General features: G+C 34.0%; 1 protein-coding gene across 2 annotated transcripts in view; it reads right to left on the reverse strand.

Moving 5' to 3' along the window:
- Nucleotides 1-23,833, reverse strand: part of LOC134278432 (protein MON2 homolog) — a 145,646-nt gene extending 121,813 nt beyond the window's left edge. Inside the window, exons 1-19 of one of the 2 annotated variants that reach the window (XM_062760749.1) lie at nt 23,441-23,833; nt 22,516-22,579; nt 21,863-21,990; nt 21,505-21,636; nt 20,723-20,855; nt 20,416-20,516; nt 18,446-18,571; nt 17,929-18,123; nt 17,266-17,390; nt 15,975-16,099; nt 15,464-15,617; nt 15,070-15,239; nt 13,824-13,908; nt 13,258-13,451; nt 12,930-13,066; nt 12,660-12,764; nt 12,346-12,503; nt 11,902-11,989; nt 2,245-2,268 (exon numbers count right to left, since the gene is read on the reverse strand). In XM_062760749.1, the coding sequence (XP_062616733.1) occupies nt 2,245-2,268; nt 11,902-11,989; nt 12,346-12,503; nt 12,660-12,764; nt 12,930-13,066; nt 13,258-13,451; nt 13,824-13,908; nt 15,070-15,239; nt 15,464-15,617; nt 15,975-16,099; nt 17,266-17,390; nt 17,929-18,123; nt 18,446-18,571; nt 20,416-20,516; nt 20,723-20,855; nt 21,505-21,636; nt 21,863-21,990; nt 22,516-22,579; nt 23,441-23,554 (2,358 nt within the window). In that variant the 5' untranslated portion in view covers nt 23,555-23,833. The remainder of the gene's footprint in view (nt 1-2,244; nt 2,269-11,901; nt 11,990-12,345; nt 12,504-12,659; nt 12,765-12,929; nt 13,067-13,257; nt 13,452-13,823; nt 13,909-15,069; nt 15,240-15,463; nt 15,618-15,974; nt 16,100-17,265; nt 17,391-17,928; nt 18,124-18,445; nt 18,572-20,415; nt 20,517-20,722; nt 20,856-21,504; nt 21,637-21,862; nt 21,991-22,515; nt 22,580-23,440) is intronic. The other variant, XM_062760750.1, reaches the window with a different exon arrangement.
- Between the last annotated feature and the right edge of the window lie 3,531 nt (nt 23,834-27,364).

The following is a 27,364-nucleotide window of genomic DNA, read 5'->3' on the forward strand; positions in this document are numbered from 1 at the left end:
CATGTTCCTTTAGAAAACCAAACATGGCAGACTTCAGTGTATTATATATAATTGACGCAAAAGTCTTATTTTATTTTTTTGTATTCCTTATTTCCATTCATATACATACTGCACAAAGATAAGGAAAACAAATACCCCCCCTCCTTTTAAAATATTCTGGAAACCATAAGAATTCATGGTACCTATACATTTTCATAGTAAATATACATGTATATAGAATAAAAATGCTTTTTGTTTTAAATAGCTGTGTATCTTTGAAGAGAAACTCTTGTTTTTCAGTAAATGTTAGGTACATGTATAAAATAATGTAATGGTATCATTATCCAGATCATATAGCTCTAGATGAAATTCAATGGGACCACCACAATAAGCTGAGTTTAATAACCTTAACCTCAGTCCCTGATTATATTTCACACTATTAAAGTGTAATGCACTTTAATACATGTATGTGGAAATTTTAATTTACACTCACAATGACATAAGCAATGACATAAAAATTACGTCTGTTTACAAATATGTTATGACATTCTCTTCCCACCCGATCCTATCTAATTAGCTCTTAAATTTTAATCTCTGGAACATGATTAAGGTGGTTTGACAAAACCTACCACTCAGGCCCTATAGGAATTGACATTGAAGTCAGATTGTACAGTAAATTTTGTCTACTTCTAGAAAGTGGTTTATAGAGTCTATTGCCCTGTTCACACAGTGAGTTTAATTCGAATTAAACATTAAGTTACTGCGAATTTGCTTCGCTTAGCGTTCACATGGAGACTTCAATGCATATTATTTTAATTCGAATTAATTTACTGCGCATTGAATTACTTGAAGTTCGCATTAGCTCTGTGTGAACGCTAAGGAAAGCTAATTCTATTTAAAATTTTGACGCATGCGTAATAGCAAAAATAAGTCATATGTCACATGTCGGTGGTCAGCTATAGGTAATTGTGCAATTTCTGAGTGAAAAGCTAAGGAAAATTTTGCTAATCACTAAAATGTAAGGGCGAAACGATTACACGTGTAAATGGCGACGTTTCGATTATATGCTCTAAACGTTTACAGTTTGAGTAAACGTTTACACGAAGGTCATTATCAATGTCTATCAGAAATAAAGTTTAACACAAAAAAAATTGTTTTATTTCATAATTTACAAAAGAAACACCGTCTTTGGCCATTTGATAAGCAACAATCTAAACCGGAAACATATTGAATGAAAATATCTAAAACCCGCTATGGGCTAACATAATTAATTCCGATTTCCGAGTTGCTAATACTAGCGATGTTTTACGACACTTGAAATATAAAACTTGATATATTTTGATTAAATAAATATAATACATTTTTCACAAGTCTTTGAAAAGTTTCAATACATTCAGCAGGTCCTGTTTTACTTTTTTCGAGATTAAAAGATCCATCTTTACAATTATTTTTTCTGTCCGGTAACCAAATAAACCAAGCAGTTGGGTGACAGGTCGTAAGGAATGAATTTAATGCGCCTCAAATTCTTACGGTTAAATCACAATGACCAACAATAAATTTGTAATAACAGCTCATACTTATATTAAAGTGAAAGAATTGATTATTAAATTCGAGTTTCATGAATGAGTAGCCATAAAAATCCAACATAGAATATTTCCCGTTTAAACGGTACCGTTTCGTTTACTGCTATCCGTTTAAACGTTTACAAAATTCAGTAAACGTTTCACCCTTACTAAAATGTGTGGAAAATTTTGCTAATCACTAAAATGTGTGTACAGACACTTTCAAAATATGTCAAATGGATCAGTTTCTGCACAAGGTGACGTGATTTGCAAATGACGTCATAATAGCCTTCCTAAGACTGACTGTAGAAGTAAAAATTTTAATTCACATTATTTTACTTCGCTTAAGCTGTCGTGTGAACACACTTTAATTCGCAATATTTTAATTCGCATCAGTTTACTTCGCATTAATTTACTGCGAATTAAACTCTCCGTGTGAACAGGGCATATATATCATCAATAAAATTTTCAAATACCGGTATAGCAATTGAGGACTTGACTGTATCCATAAGAACTAGTGTTATACAGAAGAGTATAGCTATAATAAAACTGCTCAACACCATGCAGTACTTATGTATCAAGTTAATTCATACAACTCATTATGAAATTTCATAAAAAAAAAAGCAATAAAGTGTCTGCCATGTTTAATTAAAGAACAAGGTCACATAAGGTCAAAGGTGACTAATCATTGTGAAAAACCTACAGCATCCCAAGAAAAGTAGAGTACCTAAAAATAAAACAGGTTAGTTAAACTGGCACTGAAAACATCGGAAAAGCCAATCATAGAACAATAGATGCAAGTCATTATAAACAAAAATTATTTTTACTGAAAGTCAACCGTAATATACCACCGAAAACATATTAAAATAAAAAATTCTCATTCGATCATTCTTTAAATCAAAGCAACCAATGATGCCATCATAAATAAAATATTTTCATTATGCATAACCAAAAATCACCGAAGAATTAAATAAGATAAAATGCACTTATATAGCACAAGTCAAAAATTAATAATCATTCCTGTACACAATATTATTCCATGCAGATTACTTGTACATTCCAACACAGACCCATTGTGTACCTGCAGTGTCCTTAACCAAAGTGAAGCATTTACATTTAGCATGTTTAGTATGTCCCCTATATTGTACGACATGTAAAAGGTTTAAATGCTTCATATACCCAATATCTATATCTTTTAAGTACAGTAAAGCATGTTTATAATGAACATGCTTATAACTAATTAATGCTTCATGTAGCAAAAATACAATTCAAAGAAAAGTAAGGTAAAGTTCAATGGAAAGTTTAAGTTCAAAAGAAAGTTTAAGGTCAAAAAAATATTGTTGCAGTTGAACAGCACTCCTCAATATGTATAAGTATAATACTGCTTAATTGATAAAAATATCTTGAATTGTTTCTTCAAAACATGGCTAAACACAGATTTAAGAAAAGTGAAGTCAAGGTTAAAGGAAAGGTCAAGGTAAAAAAAAATTGTCAGAGAAATTAAATAGTTCTCAACAGTATATATCAGAACACAAGGTTTGATAAAAATATCTTGTACAGTTTTGGTTGGTCTGAACTAATTTTTAAAACACTTATGAAAACATAGGTAATCAAAGATTATGAAGCTCACCTCGACAAATGTTATAAGTTTAAGTAATGCAAATCTCACATCATATTTTTTTTATAGGTAACGTATTCTGACAACAATATTTATGCAAGTGATATTGATCAGAAGTAAGTCTTAAAGTTCATTTGGGATTGACCTGTTCCAAAAACTTAAACTGGTCACTCATCTGGAAAATGTATGTCAGACCCAGCATCCAAGCAAGTCTCGAATTGTCAATTCTTAGATGCATCATCCATGCAAGTTAACTCATAACCATCCATAAAATTACAGAGCTACTCCCAAAATATTACCCTGGTTACTCATCTGAAAAAGTAGGTCAGATCCAGCATCCAAAGCTAGTCTGGTAGTGTCCATCCCTAGATGCATCATCCATGCAAGTTTGGTCCAAGTAGGGCTTAAAGTTCCTTGAGAATGGACCTGCTCCAAAAACTTTCACCTGGTCACTCATCTAGAAATTGTAGGTCAGATCCAGCATACGAAGCAAGTCTGGTAGTGTCCATCCCTAGATGCATCATCCATGCAAGTTTGGTCCAAGTAGGGCTTACAGTTACTTGGGAATGGACCTGCTCCTAAAACTTTAACCTATAAGCTCATCTCGACTTCGTCAAGGTGAGCTAAGAAAAAAAATGAGGTTACCTTGATACCTTGAAGGAGAGGTAAAAAAATGTTGATGCACTTGAATGGTTGTCATTCATATGAATCATTGTAAATATAATGAATAATTTCTTTGGAACTTTATTTAACACAGTTTGACAGAAGAACAGACAGAAGGATGGATGGCCAGATGTACAGCCAGACAGACAAATGGAAGAGGAAATGTAGCATTGGCAGGCTAGAACCAATTGTCAAAGACAAGGTATTAATTTAATTTCTCAAAAGGAAATAAAATATTTTACATTGGGTCTGGCCCAAAATGATGTCCAAATTAACACACATATCAATAATTGTTTTCAAGATAATTTTACAGACTTCAAGCAGATTTCTTACTGACAAAAGGTGATGAGTCATTCCATCATCAGACATCTAGCTAATGACATTCCCTCTGTTGTCTAATTATATATTTTGCTCTTTGCTATAGTCAACACACATCTTTCTATCACCTAGCTAATGTATAGGTATCTTAATTCAAATGGAAAACACCAAGCTAATACACAGTCATCTTATTTCAAAATGAAAACTTGATGTCTTATTTCCTTTGATAATTGGTATTAGGCCTCTCTACAAATAGAATTTCCACTATTCATCTCAACGAAGACCACATATTTTGAACTTTTCAAACTGTTCAAATTAGAACTGTCCAAAATGGTCAAATATCCCCTGCTAGGTTTTTCAGAGAAGGTAGCATGTCACTTATACTAGTATTGGTGTTCACAATTTGTTTAAACACTTAGAGTGAAAATTTACTGGTAATTGATCATTATATATCTTTAATTAATAATTATATGAAACTAAGGCATAGCCTTATAAAACATCAGACCAAATGCACAAACGACCTTCAGTCAACTTCATTAAACACCCTCAGTTCACAAGCAAACATTTGTTATTTGGGAATTCACCATGTTTATCCATACGAAAGATATAGACCAGAAATGAATTATGAACTTTTTCTTTCAGTGACCTTGAACTTGCAAAAATTACTTTGGATCAAGATCCTGACACACCCTCAGGTCATAAGCAATCCTTGTGTGAAAAAGTAGACTCTAGTTTTTGCATGAGGACCATGCAAACACAAATAATGAACTTTTTTTAGTAACCTTGCAACTTGCACAAATGACCTTGGGTCAAGGTCATGACACACCCTAAGGTCATAAGCAATCTTTGTGTGAAGATGTAGACCCAAGTTTTTGCATAAGGAACAAACACAAATTATGAACTTTTTTTCAGTGACCTTGAATTTGCCAAAATGACCTTGGATCAAGGTCAAACACACCCTCAGGTCATGAGAAATCTTTGTAGTAGCAAATTCTAATGTTCCAACATAAGAAAGATATGGACTGGACACATTTGCATGGACAGAGAGACCTACACACACAGACATACATATATGTTATTATTTGTAAAAGTTTCTCAATATATTTACAATGTAATACCATATTGGTTATTTTTGTTATTGAACCCCCCAAAAATTAAATCTTCAACACATGTATTTTTGAAATCACAAGCTGTCATATTTGCAAAACAAAATAGTAGTGGATCAGAGTTTTCAAATTATGATCAACCAAATACATCTTTTCCTTGCAGCTATAGAAATGAGACTGTTCTTACATAATTCAAAGCCTCCCAAAACAAATTTGCCAAGACCATACAGAAGACCATTTTTTTTTCTGTTTGAATAATTCATAGCATTGGTAGGCTAGACCTGGTGTCAAAGGTTCACAATTAATGTCCAAACTTCTCAATAAAGGAAATAAAATGTTTTATAGTGGAGTTGACTGCAATGATGCCCAAAATAGCACATCTTGCCACAATTTGTCTTGTAGACAAAAGTTTACAGATATCAATGTTTTCTTGCAGACAGAAGGCACTGAGTCAATGTAATAAATGGACATCTCCTGGCTTAAAAAGCCATTTTCTCTGTGGTTTAATTGTACACTTTACTCTCCCCAATAGTAAATACACTGTGTTCCATACCCCCAGCTAATGTACATTTATCTCATTTCAAAATGAAAATTATATGTCTCATTTGGTATAACATGATGTTAGAACTGTTTGGCAAGCATGGAAAACTTGCATTATCTATCACGATGGAGAACTTGTGTTTTGAGTTTAAGCAAACATAAAAACAAATTTATACCTTGAATAAACTCTTACAATTGTACTTCTTTTGGTCTTTATCATGGTTCCCCAAATTTAGAAGACAATATTGTTTATTTTGGCACTGTCTGTCCATCTGTTGCAAGATTTTAATTATCAGAAACAAAACTTTCAAGTCTTTAAGAAACAAGTTTAGAACTTTAATGACAAAGGTGGATACTCTCTGATTTATGGCCATAGATCAAAGGTCAAGGTCGAGGCACAATAAGACAACAGAAATGTGTTTGGACCATGGACTAGTTGGAATGGTTTTAACTTCAAGAACACATTTTACTCAGATAAGGAAAATATCTTGTTTGGCAATAGGATCATTAAATCATTTTCAACTATAAATGAGCCCTCCCTTGGGCCTGTTAAAGGCTCCTTGCATATTGAATTCATGCCAAAAATTTCACTGCTTGATTCAAACAGTTAATTAAGATGTTTGAACGTTAAGGAGGCTGGTGGGTCAACAAATTAATCCCAAATTAGCCACCAGATTTAACTTAACTTTTTAGATAAGGTATCTTTAGCTGTCAACTATCATTTGACAAAGAAAAAATTCATACATTTTAGTTTTAAAATTTGATCATTTTTGTATATCTTTATATGGAGCTCTCCTTTTAAAGGAGGTTGAAATAGTCTAAAAATGACTGCCACCCCCCAGCCTCTTTAATGCATCAATTCTTATGATTTGTTTTGGCTTCATGCCTTCCCCTCCCACCCAAGCCACATGAAGGCAGAAACCACATAGTACATGTATGGACAATAAGAGTGACTCTGGTGACCCAGAAACAAGAGGCCCAGGGGCCACAGCGCTCACCTGAGCACATCGGGCTTGAATTTACTCCCCCCCCCCCCCTTCCAGGCATTCATCATTTGAACAAACTAGAATCTACACTACCTGAGGATGATTCCATATAAATACCCCGGGTATCACTAATCATAGCTTTGAAGTACTTGAAAAGAAGATTTTAAAAGGTTTCCCTATATATCCCTATGTTAAACTTGGGTCGGCCATTTTGGCCCCACCCTATCCCAAGGGCCGGGGGTCATGATTTGAAAAAAACTTGAGTCTACACTACCTGAGGATTGCTTCCCTATCAGTTTCATCTTTCCTGGCCCAGTGGTAATTGAGAAGGATTTTTAAAGATATTTCCTATATATTCCTATGTAAAACTTGGGTCGGCCATTTTGGCCCCATCCGTGCCCCGGGGGGTCATGATTTGAACAAACTTGAATCTACACTACCTAAGGATGATTCCACATGAGTTTCATCTTTCCTGGCCCAGTGGTTCTGGAGAAGAAGATTTTTAAAGATTTTTCCTATATATTCCTATCTAAAACTTGGGTCGGCCATTTTGGCCCCACCCTTGCCCCAGGGGTCATGATTTGAACAAACTTGAATCTACACTACCTGAGGATGATTCCACATGAGTTTCATCTTTCCTGTCCTAGTGGTTCTTGAGAAGAAGATTTTTAAAGATTTTTCTTATATATTCCTATGTAAAACTAGGGTTGGCCATTTTGGCCCCATCCTTGCCCCGGGGGTCATGATTTGAACAAACTTGAATCTACACTACCTGAGGATGATTCCACATGAGTTTCATCTTTCCTGGCCCAGTGGTTCTGGAGAAGAAGATTTTAAAAGATTTTTCCTATATATTCCTATGTAAAACTTGGTTCGGCCATTTTGGCCCCACCCTTGCCCCGGGGGTCATGATGTGAACAAACTTAAATCTACACTACCTGAGGATGATTCCACATGAGTTTCATCTTTCCTAGCCCAGTGGTTCTGGAGAAGAAGATTTTTAAAGATTTTTCCTATATATTCCTATGTAAAACTTGGGTCGGCCATTTTGGCCCCACCCTTGCCCCGGGGGCTATGATTTGAACAAACTTGAATCTACACTACCTGAGGATGCTTCCACATGAGTTTCCTCTTTCCTGGGCCAGCAGTTCTGGAGAAGAAGATTTTTTAAAAATGCCATTAATGTTTAACAAATGAATGATTATCTCCCCTTGGAAAAGGGCGTGGCCCTTCATTTGAACAAACTTGAATCCCCTTCACCCAAGGATACTTTGTGCCAAGTTTGGTTGAAATTGGCCTAGTGGTTCTTGAGAAGAAGATAAAAATGTGAAAAGTTTACAACAACGACAACGACTACGACGACAACGACAGACAACGGACAAATTTTGATCAGAAAAGCTCACTAGCCTCACTTGAGCCTTCGGCTCAGGTGAGCTAAAAAAGTCATATTCATTTAGTTCTGTAATTAAATAATAAATCAATAAATAATAAACTGCTTATACAGGAATCCATTAATTATGTACAATATATTTCATTCTAATTTCCAACATTTAGGTAGCAATGGTTAAAACTGGCCGCAAATGTATACTGAGTTTGGAAGCACATAAACATTTCAGTATAGTGATAAATAAACATTGCTAAGAAATCACTAATTACAGAGGGGAAAAAATGATTTTAAGAAGAAATTGATTGTCAGTCTTTCAGTAGCCCCAGCTGCCAAGTCTGTTAGTGGATTTACAAATGAAATATTTACACAAAACTGTCTGTCTCCAACAATGATAAGACATTTGTGAAAGTGACAGCTATTTCATTAGCACCAAGGATGCTTGATAATAAGTTTGATTCAATTCTTTATCCACCTTCTTCACAAAATGCCATCAAACTTAAGTGACCTTGACCTTGAATATTGTCTATACGATAAGAGGACACATGCATCTACCAAAAATCTATTTCCATCATCTTTTCTCTTAAACTATTTTCAAACACTTGAGAATTATCTGTTTGTACTGACTGAATTTGTGATAAGATTCGGGAAATTAATTAAATTTTGTTATAAAAATCTACCAAGTCATGATTGCCTTCTTCTCCCAAGTAACTAACATGCAATCTTCTGGCAAATGAAATCTCTTTTTGTCTTTCATTTTATCATTTGTCATGTTTGTCACCGCAGGCGATTTCTCTGTATCAATTAGTGTACCTACTGTTGACGGCTGATTTTACTCTGTGATCTAAGAGAAAAACTGCACTATAATGGCCCAGTCTTCATCAGAGACAGTCATTCATGTGGGTAAAATTAAATTTACAATTCTAATTTTTACAATCAATGATGATTATCTTGTCTTATTAAAAAACATTATTGTAGATGCTCAATATTGAAAAATAAATGAGTATATAAAGTCAACATAAGCTCAGTTCTTTAATTAGCACTGTAAAAATTGATTATGTATGACAGCTACAAATTTTAATACATAAATATTATACTTTATATCTTTAAAAAAGAACCCAACTCTAAAAATGCATCAACCTAATCATTTATCATTCTTTTACATTTTAAGTTTTCATGCCAAACTATATCATACTCGAGGGGGTTTTATTTTGCCTAGGTACGTACACCAAGCTTTTGACTTTTTAACCAAGTTCACATCTGTTTTCAAGGTTTCTGAAGAGAGAATTTACGATCACATTCAAACAAACCCTCCTCATCAGGAGCCTGTCTATTCCTACCCCAGGATCAACTCAATTCCTCAAGTGTTTTAGAAGTGGGATACAAAAAGGATACTTCACATTTCAAATAAACAATAAGCTTCCCTTGTTTTATCATTAAAATGTCTAATTAAACATCTTCAAACATTTGCCTGGTAGCCTCCAGATGAATTTCCCGTCTACAAGAGAAATCTTTTCATGTGGTCCAAAAACACAGCTCTTGAGTCTGTACCTCTGCGTAATTGTTTTGCTTTTTTTAGTCTTTTAATACTGTGTTGTCAAAAAATTAATATGGCATGCATATTTTTGAAGATTCCAATTAATTATTAAGAGCTCTAGGATCAAGACAAGAAACTTATAATTATGTCTCACTATACGTACTGTCTTGGCAATGAGACAACAGTTTCCAAGTTCAAACAAATTTAAATTTGGTAAGTCATATATTTTGGGATTTTTTTCCAAGTACATATCTTTACACATGATCCAACATTTATATGTATAAAATCTCTAAATAATTTCACTTGCTATGAAATTTATCTAGATAAAATTATGATTTTCTGATCTGCAATTGACATTTAAAGGTCAGTTATTAACTTATACTCCTTCCTCAATTTGTACCCTCCAGTACACATTAATACATTTTCTTCTCTCGGCAATCAACATCTTGTCATAACCAGGATGAATCTTAACCTGAATTCCAGCTTCTAAATCTATCCCAACTTATGGTCAAACTCAATATGCATGACCCATTTGCATGCGTTAATTAGAGGAGATTCTTAATTCAGTTCATAGCGACAGGTCTGGATCCTAAGGTCTAATAAATGGCATACTGACCACCTCCTCCATCCCTCCCTACTCACACACAATGCACCCCACACACACACACACACACACCAAAAAAATACCAAATAAATCAAATGGAAGAAATTGGAGACTTATAATAAATTTTTTTAGTGACCAAAGGTTTGTGAATTTTTATTTTGAAGTGAACAGGACAGATTGAACTTACTCCACCAGTTGAATGTGATTCATTTCTTCTACAAGCATTCTCATCCCTGTTTAAGCTGGTCTTAATTATAGCAGATCAAAGGTTTCACATTGAACAAATTACCTCTCAAGTGACACAATCAATCACAAGAATTCTAGGAGCAACTAAAAACGAAAACAAGCCTGTTTTTATCTTTGTGACCTGGAGGTGAGGTTTTCTTAAGATCTGGCATACCAAGAAAAACACATCACAACAATTAGCTACTATCACTCAATTTCAAATCAGATCATTTATTATCACTGGCCATTCATTCTAAGATAGACAACTCCACCTTATCAGAATCAACTATTTCAACAGACTCAATCATGTCATACAGGTATTTAGGACTTTGAACAAATTTTAAATTTTAAATTTACTACTCTTGGTTTTATGCTACATTATTTTAAAGCATCAATCATATAGCAACTCACTTTGTTTCTACAAACAGATATAGCACACTCGACAGATGCATCAACAAAGAATCCAAAATTGCCTTTGGTGGAAATTAACAAAGATCGCTAGTTTTAAAAAAAAAACTTATACAACCAACCTTGTGTTATATTTTACGAAGATAAAGATAAATTTAAAAGGGCTCAAGATACTATAGATGTCTTATCTTGATTTATTTGTAAAAAATCAGAAGATTTAATAGTGACTGTGTATAAAATCAGAAAATTTATTTTCATGCAAAAAGGAAGGATTTCTTTGTGAAATCTTCTGATTTACTTGTAAGATCAGAAGAAGAAAAGCACAGTATTGTTTAAATTACAGCTAGTTTAAATTAAACCAAATTACTGATGTGATGAGAACATCATGGTCACTCTACAGACTTTATGCTTTATAATTTTGTGCTTTATATTTCTAAACTATCAAAGTAATTATTTCATGAACACATTCAAAATTTCTGACTGGGCTTTAAGCCCCTGACAACCCCCCCCCCTTTGATGTCTGGACAAGAGGGAGAGGGGCACTACAAAGAAAACAACAACATGCCTTCTTAAAGGGACAAAAGGGTATAAAACGGAGAATTCAAAACAGCAACCTTTCAATAAATCACTAGTTGAGTCATTTGTCTGACTGAGCTTCAATATGAATAACTCCAGACAGTTTAGTTTTAACAGACTTATAAGCAAAATCAAGACTGCACCAAATCACATCAAATTCCAGTGGTCACTAATCAAATTAGATGAACAATATATATAACTTAAAAAATCAAGATTTTTAAAAAACTTTTAGTCCTTTTTTTGTGGAAATCTTGTTAAATGATAGCTTTAGATAATATACACAGCAATAACCTGAATACACATGCCAGATATACATATTTGTTAGACAGATAGAGTTTCGGTCAGTAAGTGTTAATTGTACAGTCACAGACAGCTAGACAGACAGACAGACTTACTCGGTTAGTGTAGGCCAGCTCCATAGACTCACTGCTCAGTTTACATAAGGCATCAATCAAATGGTGAAGAGCAACATCATCTAAATACCTACAAATTACAAAAGTATTACAGGAATACCAATTATAATTACCAAGATTACAATTTTTGGAGAGGTGAGGTTAAAAGGTTTTATAACATTGTCAAATACAGATTAACTTCAGTATCTCAAACACTGACATGTCATATACCTTAGTATAAGGAATTTAAACCGCATTTTTTTATTTTAAATGAAAGGTGAGAAAGAGATAGAGGTTAGTGCTTGAAGTTCTGAGATATCACGAAATTCTGTTGTTTTAGCTTTTGATTTAAAATAACAGTGCATCGAAGAACCAAGTTGCTTTCCATCAAACAAAATATACATGAAGAATTAAGTTAAGTAGAGTTAATGATTTAAGAGGGCCTACTGTGAGCTCTCAAAGAGTCTGGACAACATGGAGGCCAGGACTGGCAGATCTGCCATCACAGCCGTGGTTATCACTGTGTTTGAACTGTCTGATATCTGCTGACTAGCTTTCAAGCTTCCTCCCGATGAAGGTTTTAAACCCAATATCCAAACCAAGTGCTGAAAATTAAACGAAAATGATTTGTTTTTGTTTTGTATTTCTACAATTTCCTTTACTTTTAAAACTTATTCATTTTGTAAAGTAAAATCAAAATAAACTTCAAAGAAATTTATAGATATTTTTTGGTTTTAAAAAAAAAACCTAAATCCACCTACTTGTAATGTGGTTAACACAAGATGCCATGCAGTTCCTAGGACTCCGCCATTGCAGTGGGCCACAGATAAAAGTGACCTCATACACTGTATATTCTTAGCAGTTAGCTGGAAATATTAAAGCAATCTCAATTGGCAATTTTCTGTTAATTTCTCATACACCAGTCAAGGAAAGAAAATGCATTTTGAAATATTTCATCTGCCATTGACTCTCCGATCATTTGACATAATGTTGGCCATTTTTCTACCAATTCTTTCAAAATTACTGCTCACCATGACTGGCCCCTGATGAGCCCCAACAGGAAGTGATGCTGTGGGAAGTGGGGTTCCCACGGCAACTACTTGGCTTCGTTGCTCTGACTCTGTTGCTAAAGAAGCCAAATCTTGACTAGAAATTCTCGTGTGATTGCCTACAAAAAATAAGAGTTTTTTAATTTGTAAATCCCAAGACAGTCAGAGTGAATTTGGCTTTTTAATTTCTTTTCTTATACTGAATAAAGCAATATTTGCCTTTAAAACTTTTTTTTTATTTTGAAGATTTCAGAGTTTAACTGATAACAATTCATATACAATACATTTTTGAATGATTAAGTCTTCCTACCCTTTGTTTGGGAGCCAGGACTCTGGGGTGCTGATGTAGTGTTAAGTATTGTCAGGGTATAGTGTGGGGGGAGGGAGGCTTTACATAGAGCCGTGATGAAGGCATCTCTAGGGGTTGCCATTTCCAGCTCCCCACATAACTCAGCAAACATCTTCATGGACTTCAGGACAGATTCTGTGGCACTCTCATCAGTGCTGGCAATGGAAAAAGGGATAACATTCCATTTCATCAAAACCCCAAAACAGAGGTAATAACATTCTCTTTTATCAAATCCATTACTTCAATTATGATTGTCAGAAACAAATCTGATCTCAAACACAGTTACAAATTATCTGCCAAAATTATCATATAAAAGATTTTAAAAAATGAATATTAAACAAACAATATAAGAAAATCTTAAGTATCTTCTGCAGAGATGTTTTAAATGAATTTCTAGCATAAAAGATGACACTAATATTGCCAAAAATGGAGGCATATTAATACAAGTGCATACCCTTACACAACATATCATCTCGATCTTACAGTACAGTTACTTTGATTTGAGACAATGACAAGTTTATATTTACCTGGCATCCAGGAGGAGAGCGAGGGCCGCCAGTAAACCACACCAGGAGGAGTTAATCAACTCCTCATCCAGGCCTCGCTCCTCAACTGTAACCAAGGTCAGAATTAATCAATCAAGTTTTACACTCTTAAAAGTTTAATCTCAGAAATTTTCTCCTATAATATTACATTAAAACATTTACATTTATCTAGTATTTCTGAGATATAGCTGACGTAAATAATATTTTTTTTTATAAAAATTTCAAATAATTTTTCACTATTTAGCGAGATTTAGAAAATAAGGATTTTGTAAGTAATATGATGTACATCGTGTCATGTACATGTAATTTTAGACTTATCATAAGAAAGATAAAACTTAATTCTATCATGCAATGAATGAAATGTCATTATCCTAGTTCAACTGAAATAAAGGTATACAATATATAGGTATTTTGCGGTAAATTCTGAGAAAACAATTTCCTTTAACTATTCCTTCAACAGACTTGCCAACCAATTTAGCAACATACGTAAATCACTTTTTATTCGTGAAATTTTTTATTTTTGTGTAATTACGCGAGTTAGTGTGCTCGCAAAAATTTAATTATCACGAATAAAAGTTACACTGAGATTAAATAGAACAATAACCACAATTTGTGAAAATTTTGTCTCGCTAATCAAAAGTCAATGACTATCTTGCAAAAATGAGGTGTCACAAAAATTTAGTGATCTACAGCAATTAGCGACATAATACTTGATATCGCGCTAACTTAACTTAATGGAACTCTTTCGCGATGGAGGTAGGAAATATCTGTTGGCTGGGGACAAATGTGCTATTGAATACAATGCAAGATCGATCATTGTAGAATTTATAAGGACAGATAAGTAAAAAATCCTGGTGGAATACCTTGCTAAACAATCACTGAACCAGCCTAATTAATTTTTGAGAGGAGCTAATCCTAAAATGTTATATTTTTTACGATATTTTAACTAAGCGGGCTCTTCTCATTAAATTTTAATTGAAAACTGTCGCTTTTTAAAGCTGATAAAATAACCTAAACTTTCCTTATTTGACAATCGACTATTTGGAGTTCAATTCTTGGCAATACATTGTGCTTTCGGCATAATTCTGTTCAAATCATTTGATTGTCACTACTGTAAACAATCCCTTGTGCCCCAGTAATCTTGTGAGATTTGAGCTTTCTCGACTCCTCCGCAAAAGAGCGGTAGTAAGTTAGATAACTGCGAGGTACTCGCGATATTACGTATTACCTGAGATGTCCTTCCTGACCCTGCTTGTTGTTGTCTGGTTCTCGTTTTCTGGTTCCCCGTGGACGAGTATTCGGACACTCTTTACCACCTCCAGCAGACAGTAGAAGGCCAGAGACAATCCGTACCCCTCTGCAATGGGTGGAGGCTCAACCTTGTCCAACATCTCTAAACTGTTAATTACAATACATAAAACTGAAGTACTAAAAAAGAATATATTCTTCTAAATCTTTAGTAAATCGACGATTGGTAGTGGCTTCACTCTGCCCAACATTTCTATACTGTTTGTAACAGGATGTAAACTTTAAATAAATCTATAAATAAATATTGGAAAAGTAAAGAGATATTTTAAAATGAAATCTGTGATATTGTGATGGTTGTTATAGACTGTACTCACTAAGTGGGCCGTGCCTGTCCTGCTGGTACTGTGAATACTATGGGAATCCAGACCCCTCTGTACATGAAGGCAGCCTGAGGGGTGACTCCCCCTCCCACAGGTAGTCCCCCTACCAGGGCTGGCGGGGTACCATGGGTGTCCGGAGTTTTGTTACCTGTTATAAATACCCAGTATTGTGGAAATTCCATACTAAACAACTGTGTCTATAATGAACATCAAGCTGGTTAGTAATGAAAAGTAAGATTAAGATGAATTTATCATCTCCGTGCTTTTACTTCTATCACTTTTTTTTCCAAACTAAATTCCCCTCATTAGTTTAAAAGACTTTCAATTGGTATGTGAAAAAATACACAAATATCGAATGCTTTCAGCGAAGAAAATAAAAGAGATAAAGAATTGATTATACCTTATCATCATTTATGAAAGTTCATTATATTTTGATAATTTACAACAATATTTGTCAATACATAATCTTTTTTATCACAGGTGTGGCATTAGTGGAGTAGCTCACCTGTAGTAGTGGTCCCTGAGGCGGGGTTCATAAACTGGGACTGTATGTACGTCCCCACCCCGTTCACTATGTCTCGGAAAATCTTGGTAGAGTGAAGTTTCATGTCATAACTTTGGGTGAAAGATCTACATGTAAAAGAAAAGTTACATTTATGATGATAGAAGCAAATTTTCATATAAAAAATAAATGTTAACTTTTTTTATTCATAACTTTAACGAACTATGGAATTCTTTAATTTGTGGGGTCAATGTTTGTGGGAAGCAAAATTTTGTTGGTTCAGGGTGATGTACTGTACGCCAACATTTATTCGACTGTGTGATACAAATATCCGCGCATTTGATGATAGTCAATATCATTAATCGTCCTAGATTGAATTCAAACTGAAGAATCACAAATAACAGATGCAGGGCTCGACATTAACGCTTGTCCGTTTGTCCGGTACCAATGAAAAAAAATTACGGACAAGTGAATATTGCTGGGCACTTGTCCGATCGGACAAGTGATTTTTTTGTGTAAAGAAGTCTTCAAATAGTAATAAAAAATAATAAAAAAAACAACTATTGAAAAGTTTGTTGAATAAAACCAGGGACCTATATACTAATAGTATATAGTATATAACCATAGGTCCCTGATAAAACGGAAGCAGTACATAAACCCGAATTTCGATCCCGATTATTTGGCTATGTAAGTTCAAACTTGATCGGGATCGATGTTCACTAATTGCAGCCATACTATTGCATGGCGTGGATCTTACAACGTTCGCGGGTTTGGAATTATTACAGATTCACTTGCGACTATTTATGTTGTCAGGACAAGAAGTCTAGAGAAAATTTTGTTTTATATGTGTTTGTCTTAATTATCAATAACAAGTCAACACTAATAAATCGCGGCTGAAGCATGTTTAATTTTTAATTCAGAGACTAAGTAATTGTTTTCAAGTTGACAGAATAAGATATTCCTTAAAAAGTTTCGGACAAGTGAAGTTGAAATTCGGACAAGTAAATATCTTGGTCACTTGTCCAAATGGACAAGTAGGGAAAAAAGTTAATGTCGAGCCCTGAGATGATGCAAATAATAGTTGGTTTACACTAATTTTGTGGGGAACTCATACGTACAGAAGATTCGATGAATAAATATTATGACAAATTAATTGTTTTGGGGGATATAAACCAAATATTGTTCTCTCTTGTACAACCCTCCTAAGAAATTCTGGCTGCAATCTGAGATTACACCTCTCTTTCCATCCCACTTCTCTCTCTCCATCTCTCTCTCTCTCTGTTATATCTCTCACCTTAGTAATTCTGGTTGCACACTGAGTTTATGAAGCACTTCTAGAGCTAAACATCTCTGCCAGTTTGGTTTCTCTGAATCCAGGAACTTTACCAGTAAGGACAAAAAAATCTCACACTCCGTAACCTGAAGATAAAAAGTACATATTGTTGAGTCAGACAGATACTGTAACGATACCAGACACTCATTCATGTTTGCTGTAAACATGTTTTACTGTATACCGTATAAGTGGAAATTTTAGCGAGACGCAAATTTAGCGATTTGTCATTAAAATTGGGTTTTATTTTTTAAGCAAGAAGTAATAAAAGTGATTTTGATATGCTCACTTAAGAAATTAATACAACTAAAACACAACTAATTTTTAGCGATATTCAATTTTAATTAGCAATCTCGGCACCCTCGCTAATAATGCCAAATTTAATTCCTCGCTAAAAATTCTGCTTATACGGTACACTAATTAATCTATTTCTTACTACAATTAATGTAAAAGTTAAATTTATCTACACGCTCATGTAAAAAAAAAACATAGCAAAAATAATTCATCTCCAATCTCTCACAACCAACACTGAGTAAACATGAAATAAGTTGAAATTCAGAATACCAAACTTTTTTTAAAAATCTATATTTCTTTCAGCAATTTTAATGAAATATACAACTAACTTACCAATATACAGTAGTAATGTTTGATCAATGCACACACAATTCTGAGAAGTCGCATGACAATGGGAAAAAATGGTCTTTCTACTGGGGCTGGGGAGGGAGGTGGGGGCATCCCCTGGCGATACTTCAGGCTGGGGGAGAACAACTTAATGACAAGAGGGCACACCTTCTCCTTCAACTGAAAGCTAAACTCTTGGTGCTACAAAAAAGACATTTTTGAAATATTTTTCACATAATTGAACTTGTAAAATGAATAATCTTACTTTCTTTCATATTTATTGCTTTATAATTTTAATTATGTTTTATAAATGAACTGCTGAACTATTGCTTTACAATTTTAAATATGTTTTATAAATGAACTGGTGAACATTGCTCTAAAATTTCAATTTTAGTCTCAATCTAAGATCTGTTCGACATAGATACTCCTTACGTTACAAGCCTTCAACAACATATCATTTGTAACATTATTTCCAAGTGGATTTTTGAAAAAGAATTCCAAGCAAACATGACTGAGTAATTACTTGTAAAAATATTTGTGGGAACGAGGTGAGAACAGCTTCCAGGAGTTCAAGGCCAAATGTCCGAGTCATCTCTGTCATCCCCATCAACCAGAACGGCTGGTCAGCATTGACCAACTGACAGAGGTCCTGTAAATATAACACCAGTTTATAACTGACAAACAAACTGAAAGAGGTCCTGTAAATGTAAGATCAGTTTATAACAGATACAAAGACAGACAAACAAACATTGACCAACTGACAGAGGTCCTGTAAATATAAAACCAGTTTTATTATTGATACACAGACAGACAAACATTATCCAACTGACAGAGGTCCTGTAAATGTAAGAACAGTTTATAACAGATACACAGACAGACAAACAAACATTGACCAACTGACAGAGGACCTGTAAATGTAAGATCAGTTTATAACAGATACACAGACAGACAAACAAACATTGACCAACTGACAGAGGTCCTGTAAATGTAAGATCAGTTTATAACAGATACACAGACAGACAAACAAACATCCCATATAAAGATACAGTTTTATAGCTAGTGCATTGATATTCTGCTATATACATTAATAGTCACATGATCATCAGTGTCTTGTCCTGGACAAACTTTTCTTTTTGTGAAGAAATGTATGTTTTAGCAGCTTACTTTATTCAACATTATCATTATACCAATGTTAACAAGTGAGATCAAATAACGTTCACTGTATTTCTCTCTGTTGAAACTTTGTCTCCCTGTTGAAACTTTGTCTCCCTGTTTATTGCAGCAGGAGCTGTTTTAAAGACCTAGCTCCAAATCATGAAACATTTCAAACTACCCAAACCCTGTATAGTGTGTGAAAGGGTGTAGAAGTCTAACAGTCCAAAATTAAAAAAAAATGTTCTTCAAGATTGCATTGCCAAGGCATCATAATCTGCAAATTTTTGAGATTCAGTTCAAGGTGAATACTAGTAAACACCTGCAAGATTTTCAAAATTATGAATTAAGTTTAAATCTATTTTATAATTCTGGAGTCTGTTAGGGGTGGGACGATACACAGATCTTGCGATACGATATTTATCTCGATATATTGGCACGATACGATACGTATCTAGATATTTTGATCAATTATAAAACTATTTTTAAAAAAATTTAGTATTTTATTTCATTTCTTGTCTTGTTATTAAATCAAAATCATGAATTATAAAACTATTCAAAAGAATTAGTACTTTATTTCATTTGTTGCCTTGACATTAAATCAACAAATTATTCTATATCAAATCATGAGTGCTTTGAAATTATTACTTGAAGTTCATCAATATCATTCACTAAAACTTTACAAAAACAAAAATACATGTACATATTATTATTACCAAATTACTTTTAAGAAGTTGTTTACCAATAGTTGTGTAGTTCAGCAGAGAACACTGACTAAAATTCATTTAAAAACATCACATTTACATTTTTATTAATTGCTAAAAGTCTGTAGCAAAGCTGAGATTACAAAAAAAATACGAGATGGACAAACAATTAATAATATCAAATGCTCTAGACACGATGCTTTCTGTGTAAAGCACGCATTACATACTGAACTTTTCTTGTCCAATCTTCCGAGGCTGCTTAAAAGTGAAAACGTTTTACCCCTAAACAACGACTTACTAGTCCTAAAGTGTGTTTTCAATAATCAACATCATCTCTTCGCTTCGTACAAGCCGCCATTATCCAAGGACATGTACTTTCATTTTCAATTTTGGATAGGTCGTTCGTGTATCGTTTCGTACCGATATTTGAATGCTTGTATCGTAAACCGTATCTTAGAGGAAAATATCGATATGTATTGGTGTATTGGTATATCGTCCCACCCCTAGAGTCTGTGCACATTTAGTACCCAAACCAGAGCACTATGTAGGTATTGTTTGGTTTACTTTCATGTCTGAAACTAACAAGGCCCTTCAGTGCACTGGTATATTGAGTGGGTTGGGGATCTAATTCACTAACCTGAAACAGAAGGTAGGCATCCCCAGCACATGGTCGTAGGGAGTGGGGCGGGGTTTTGCTGTGGGTTTTCAGCTCCTCTAGATTTACTGCAGATGTCTGTCCTGTTTATAAATCAAGGCACTAAACTGAATACATTATATAAATCAATTTTGGACAACGTTTTTTCAAACCAGCGACAATCCATCTTCTCTTTTTTCCTTAACACTTGTATATTACTTGAATGTACAATTATTCAATTCAGAATACATGTACATGTATAAATATGTCACATGATATATTGATTTAAAACTCAAAGCACTTGTCAGACCTTGAATCGGAACCTTATCCTCTGTAACAACTCGTTCAAACACACAGCTGACTAGATGTTTGATGGTGGCTGCAGCTGTGTTGATAGTTGTGCTGTCCTTCGTGAAGTGTAGACGGAAACATAACACCAAAGCCTAATAGAGAAAAACAATATCAAACTCTATACAAAAAACACAGGTTAACCTAAACCTTGCAAAGTTCATTTCACTACATCTTTTTTGTAATTTTGAATTAAGATTAAGATTATATTGTTTCACAATCTCTTGCCATTTAATATTGCTTAACAAAGAAGATTTTGTTACGACAGACATAAATTTAGTGTGGATCATTTGTCACTATACTGGAGGTGAATATATTCCTTCAAGAACAGAAGTTACAACCATGTATGATTTAAAAAAAACAATTTTTTTTTTTTGCGACATATTTTTTGAAACATGGAACTAATCATACTGAATTCCTAACTGATCAGTGACATTGTACAACATTTTAAGTGAAATACTTGTCAACCATATCATTTTGACTTACTGTAGAAGTACATTTTTCTGTGTGGTATCAATTTATACTATGTAAGTGGTCAAAATTTTCCACGGAAATTTTATCCATCGGATTCAATATACATGTAAGGCATACAGTGAGAATCTAGGAAATACACATAATTTTCTACCCGCAGATAAATAAGAAATGGAGATTCCGCAGAATTATGGCCCCGTGGAAAAAAAGTATGTCTACAGTATTTATTCTTCCAGCATGCTAGAGGACATGATGTATATATGCAGGTTGTACCTTGGCTAGTGAGTCATGCTGTACAACAGAGTTGGTGGTAATCAGGATAATGGCCGTCTGTAGAAGTTTTAACTCTTCTAGTCCAGCTTCCATCAGATTCCATAACATGCCGATTATATTGTCCGCAGCAGTCTGTCAAATAAAACACTCAGTTATGCAACCAACAAATTAACTTTTAACCAATACAGAAATTGTGTTTACTCAAAATGTAACTCTTGATAAGATTTTGTCACAAGATTTCTTTAAAACACAGCTTTCTTTTGACAGTCATAAAATCACTTAAATTATCTCCTTTTCCTTGAGATTTGTATGTTATATACAATGATAATTTTAATTTTCAGCTATTATGGAGCCTTACGACAGAAACAGCTTCATGTGCTATCAGCTTCTGGACTGCGGTCAGACAAAGTTGAACAATTTTCGGATTCTTGGTATCACACCCCATCACAAATGGTTGGATGACTTCCGCACTAGCTGGGACTAAACCTGTCGGTACATAGCACAGAACTTTATTATAGATCAGGGGCCCATTTACAAAAGAACTTACGACTAAGACCAAAAACTTAAGATTATTGTAAAAATTTGCAAAATAAATAATTCTCTTTGAAATTTACTGCGTAAAAATATCTTACCACATTCTTTTCAAGAAGTTCAAAACAATTTTCGATATAATGTTAACCAAAAAGTTATATGAATAATTAAACTTGGTCTTAAGTCGTAAGTCCTTTTGTAAAACGGGCCCCAGTCCTCAAATAATTTACCTCTCAATTTAGAGATTGTTGTATCACATAAAAGAAATCAACCTCAGATGTTATAAATGCAGTGTTAGAATTTGAGACTAAAGCCTTTGATAGTTATTTGTATGATTTGTCAGAGTGCTCTAATAATTACAGGAAATTTTACAGAACCCTACACCTGTCACGATGAAAAACTGATTACTTGGGAGGCAGGATAAATCTAATTAAGTTCAGCATAAGGTGTCCATGCCATCATGGCAAATGATGTCCTTACCTGACATAATATCCTCACTCTTTGTGCATATTGTCCGTAACTTCAGTTGGATTTGCTCTGATGCCTGAAACATTTTGAAATCACAAAATCAGGCGTGGATCCAGGAATTGAAGTTAGAGGGGGTGCCAAAAGTAGGCAAGGGGTCTGTGGGCCACCTTGAGGCCCCAGTGGGTGCAGGGCAAAGCCCTGGTGGGGGCCCAGGGGTCGAAGCCCCCGGAAGCTCCTGGGTTCTAGAGATTTTGTAGGGTAAAAATGAGGTTTTACTTTACCAAGTATACATATTTACATTTTCTAGACGAAACTGTGATTTAATTTACGTTAATTTTGACAATTTTAGGGGGGGTGCGCGCCGGGTGCGCCCCCCCTTAAATCCGCCACTGAAAATGTCATGTAAATACTTTTCTCTCATATACTTTAATAAATATAATTCATTCTCTTGCTTCTTAAAAATAAGTAAACATTAAATGACAAGTGACAATAGACATATTAATCATTTACAAACCAGGGGCTATGTTCAATATCAGTGGCGGATTTAAGGGGGGGGCGCACCCGGCGCGCACCCCCCCCTAAAATTGTCAAAATTAACGTAAATTAAATCACAGTTTCGTCTAGAAAATGTAAATATGTATACTTGGTAGACCTCATTTTTACCATACAAAATCTCTAGAATCCAGGAGCTTCTGGGGGCTTCGCCCCCTAAGCCCCCACCAGGGCTTTGCCCTGGACCCACTGACCCCTTGCCTACATTTGGCGCCCCCTCTAACTTCAATTCCTGGATCCGCGCCTGAATATCATAGTGGCTATGATCGGGTTCTAGAATGTCTGTATTTATTCATACAGTGCATTAAATAAATTTATCATCTAGCCAGGTTGCTACAATCAATTCGAATACCATTATCGATAATTTAATTTCAACTGTACATACCTCCTTGACATGAGGAAATTTCCTCTTCCCCTCAGCTGACAGTGTTCTTAGGTCCCCTTGAAGACCCTCTACAAGCCTTTTGGCAATATTTGGGTCTTTCATTGGAGAAGTCATAATTGACAGAAAAATCTAGAAATATGGTATCTGGGTAGCTTTTTCCGCTAAATTGTCATAACAAATTAAACGGATTTAAATCTGTAACTGAGGAAATGCGAGCTACTTTTTTCCAAAACTTAGTTATAAATCACGATTTATATCAGACATCGTTTGTCTCTTGAAGATTCACTATAGAAAATAATTTCTAGACTGTTTTTGTGTAATTTTTCCAACCTTTTCCTCTCAAAATCTCCAAGTTTACTCATGCAGTTTTCGTGTACAACCTGTCAAATTGCAGGGTACACCACTCTTGTCAATTTCCGGTTGTTGTATTTTCCGGCCTTTAACGTGAAATAAATCCGTATTTGTAAGAAATAAAACTTCTTACCATGCTTACGTCAATAACCACAAGCACTATTGGTTTTTTTAATTAATATTTTTTTTAAATATCGCAGAAATATTGTTCATCTGTCAGTATATCTGTCACTAAAAATTTAACCTTGGTCATAAATTTTGACAAAAAAATTAAAGGTGGTGCCAATATATTTCATATGCACATTATACCTGTGGCAATAATTTATATCTTTCCAAATATGCAATATTTTTTTTACCTTTTGATCTGGACATTGAATTTTGATCCACAGATGTAGAAAATTCGGTCATAACTTTCAAATTAGAATTTAAGATATTTCCATCCTCCTAGGGACATACTAAAGACCTGATATACTAAAGACCTGATGGAAATATTTTTAACTAATATTAGAAAATAATGCGTTGTTTATGATTTTTCAAAATTAATTATTGATTATTAGCCATAATTCAATGATAAAATATATTTTATTTGACAAAAAATGCATAATTTTAAGAAATATTCAATGAAAACGGTGACCTGATAATTTTGATTGACCTGATAATTTTTAAATGACCTGATAATTTTTATATGACCTGATAAATATGGTTTAACTTATATTATAATTGACCAAATTTATTTCATCCAAATAGAAATACTATAATATAAGTATTTTATATCAAATGTCATAAATATTTGTTGCAAATCAAGAAAGGGGCATCATTTTTTTTTTACATATGACCTGATCATTATACTAAAGACCTGATAATTTCATGCCCTGGTAATCTTAAATGACCTGATGATTTTAGAATGTGTGGTATATTTTAATATAACCTTTTATCCTACAATTAGGACATCTTATCAATATCAATTTAATTAAATATATGCAGAATATCACGAATTGATTTTTTACGGCATGACCTGATAATTATACTAATGACCTGATATTTTTTATTAATGACCTGATATTGTAGGATTATCAATATTTTTTTTATAAAATGTAAATAGAAATGCTTTTAGATAAAGATTAGCAGGAAAATATTGAAATTTCTTGATATTTTAATTGACCTAATATTTTAAAGACTGGATTAAGCGAATGACATGATAGTTTTAATTGACCTGATGGTTTCAAGTGACCTGATGGTTTTTAATGACCTGATGATTTTAAGTAATATATTAGTCAATAGAAATGTGCTGCTATGGAGAAGTCTTTATTTACAATAAAATCTTGATACTGTTTTCCCAATAAGAACTCTTAGCCATACATGATATGTAAGTCATTAATTTTTTTTTTTTTTTTTTTTTTTTTTTTTTTTTTTTTTTTTTTTTTTTTTTTTTTTCTTTTTTTTTTTTTTTTTTTTTTTTTTTTTTTTTTTATTTTGTTTTGTTTATTTTTCATTTTATTTTTTCATTGTTGGTTTTTCCGTCATAATTTATTCTTAACTGATTCTTTTAGTAAGGACAGTTAGGTTGAATGTTCGCCACCGTAAGACAGATGAGGCTGCTTACATTTGTACAGTTTTAGTGCCTATGTGGAGTGCATAGCCAATCATCGTCATCTTCTACACCAGCACATGTACGATGTCGCCATACTGCACAGCTGCCAAATGGTGCATCACATCCTATCATCTCCTGCATGAGGTTCGGCAATCTGCATTTACAAATGCAAGGCACATCCAGAATAGTGACTTTCTTCTTGTTTAGCTTTGCCTTTGTCTCTATTCTAGGGAAGGGGGTGAAGTATTCCTTCTCTAGACAATGCAACAAATGAGGTCGCAAATATGGTGCATCGAATTTAAGGAGGTCGCTTCCCTGATAATAGCTATAACAAAAAGTTGTTCTGCACAGCATTTGCAATAGCAAACAAACCACAGTCAACACCATTATTCTGCTGTTGAACTTGTGGCAAACGGACTGTAATTTGATGGTAATCGCTGCCGTACATGCTTGCTAGCTGAATCTGCAGTGATGGTGTGACATTGCCATTTGACATACTGTCGAGAACATATATTTGTCCATCTAACTTCACAGATGCCACCCAATGGAATTTTCCATTGTGGTGGATCTGGACTGCTGGTGACATCACAGATCGATATTTCAACCCATATTTCCAGCTGTTTGCTTCTTCATCCCACACTGGAGTTCTGCCTGTTTCTTGAAATCCATTAATATCCGGAAACTGTCGTTTAAGAATTTCTTGTACGGCATCCATGATGTCAGAGCAAAGCGGTTGTTCTTTTTCTATTCTCTCTTTATGCTCCTGTGTCAGGTTTCCAATCCACTTGCTAGGTTTTGGTTTCTCTACTGGCAATGGCAGTGTTATTTTCCTTTTCTTTGCTGGCAACTTTACGTTCACAGGTGACGATGAAGGTGATTGCAATTTTCTCTTTTTAATTGGCAGATTGGAAGCTATTGTAGATGGACTGCTGATCATTGTTGTTTCATTGGAAGTGAACGAGTTATCCATAATTTCTGCTGGCGACGTGAAACGTAATTTCTTTTTGGATTTTGGAGTTTTCCTTTTGTTTTGTTCTTGAAGAGAGTCTGGTGCAGGTGTCACGGCAATGTCAATGTCGTTTTTTCTAGGCTGCTTCCTGCCGGATTTTCTGTCACTTCTCTTCAAGCTCCTTTTAGATAAACTTCTCAAACTGACTTCCTTGTTGTTGTCCTCCACGGGTAAGCCAACAAACATCCTCACTGCTATGATATGATAACAGCGGGGCATTGATGGACACTGGCATGTCTCGGGATGCAGGGTGACACAATATTTTTTTTCATTGTGGCCCTTAACGATGTAGGCATTGCATTCCGGAACATGTGTCACACCTTTGTTATCTATAACAAACCGTGCCAAAGATTTCTGACTGATGTTTCTATCCTTGGTCTTTGGAGGAGTGTCTGATGTCATAGGTTTTTGCAAAAAATGTTTAATTCAAATTCATACCCAATAGAACAATGGTTTTTTTTTTAAGAATGCATTTCAATAGGTGTTATGATAAATATTGTTAAGTAATATATCTTTAAAAATGTATATTTTCATTATGTAATCAATTATTCAATCATTGAAAAAGTGTGACAAGGGCAATAACTCCTTCTCAGATATCTTCATTCAGAGATTTTCTTTATTGTACTCAGTAAAATAGTTTAATTCCTTGATATTCACATTTCAAAATTATCTTATAAGTATATAGCATTTATTTTGGAACCCTTAGTATCAGAATTATGCATTTGAACCAGTTTTTACATAATATTTACAATTATACTATTTTCAAAACATTTAAGTTTTTTTCATGATGTCATACACTTCAGTTTATTTATGACTCCCGTCTTAAATAATATGGCGACCTATAAATATTTTGTGATAATTGGTAAATTAAAACTATAATAAATGAAAATAAATGCAATTTTTGTACTTTGAACCATTAAAATTGTGAGGGTGTAAAAACCTTAAGCTGTATAGGGATGAACTTTTCAATTTC

This window comes from Saccostrea cucullata, unplaced genomic scaffold, assembly GCF_032062105.1.
Source record: "Saccostrea cucullata isolate Sc308-1 unplaced genomic scaffold, CSIRO_AGI_Scuc_v1 ctg414, whole genome shotgun sequence".
In the NCBI taxonomy this organism is placed as follows: Eukaryota; Metazoa; Mollusca; class Bivalvia; order Ostreida; family Ostreidae; genus Saccostrea; species Saccostrea cuccullata.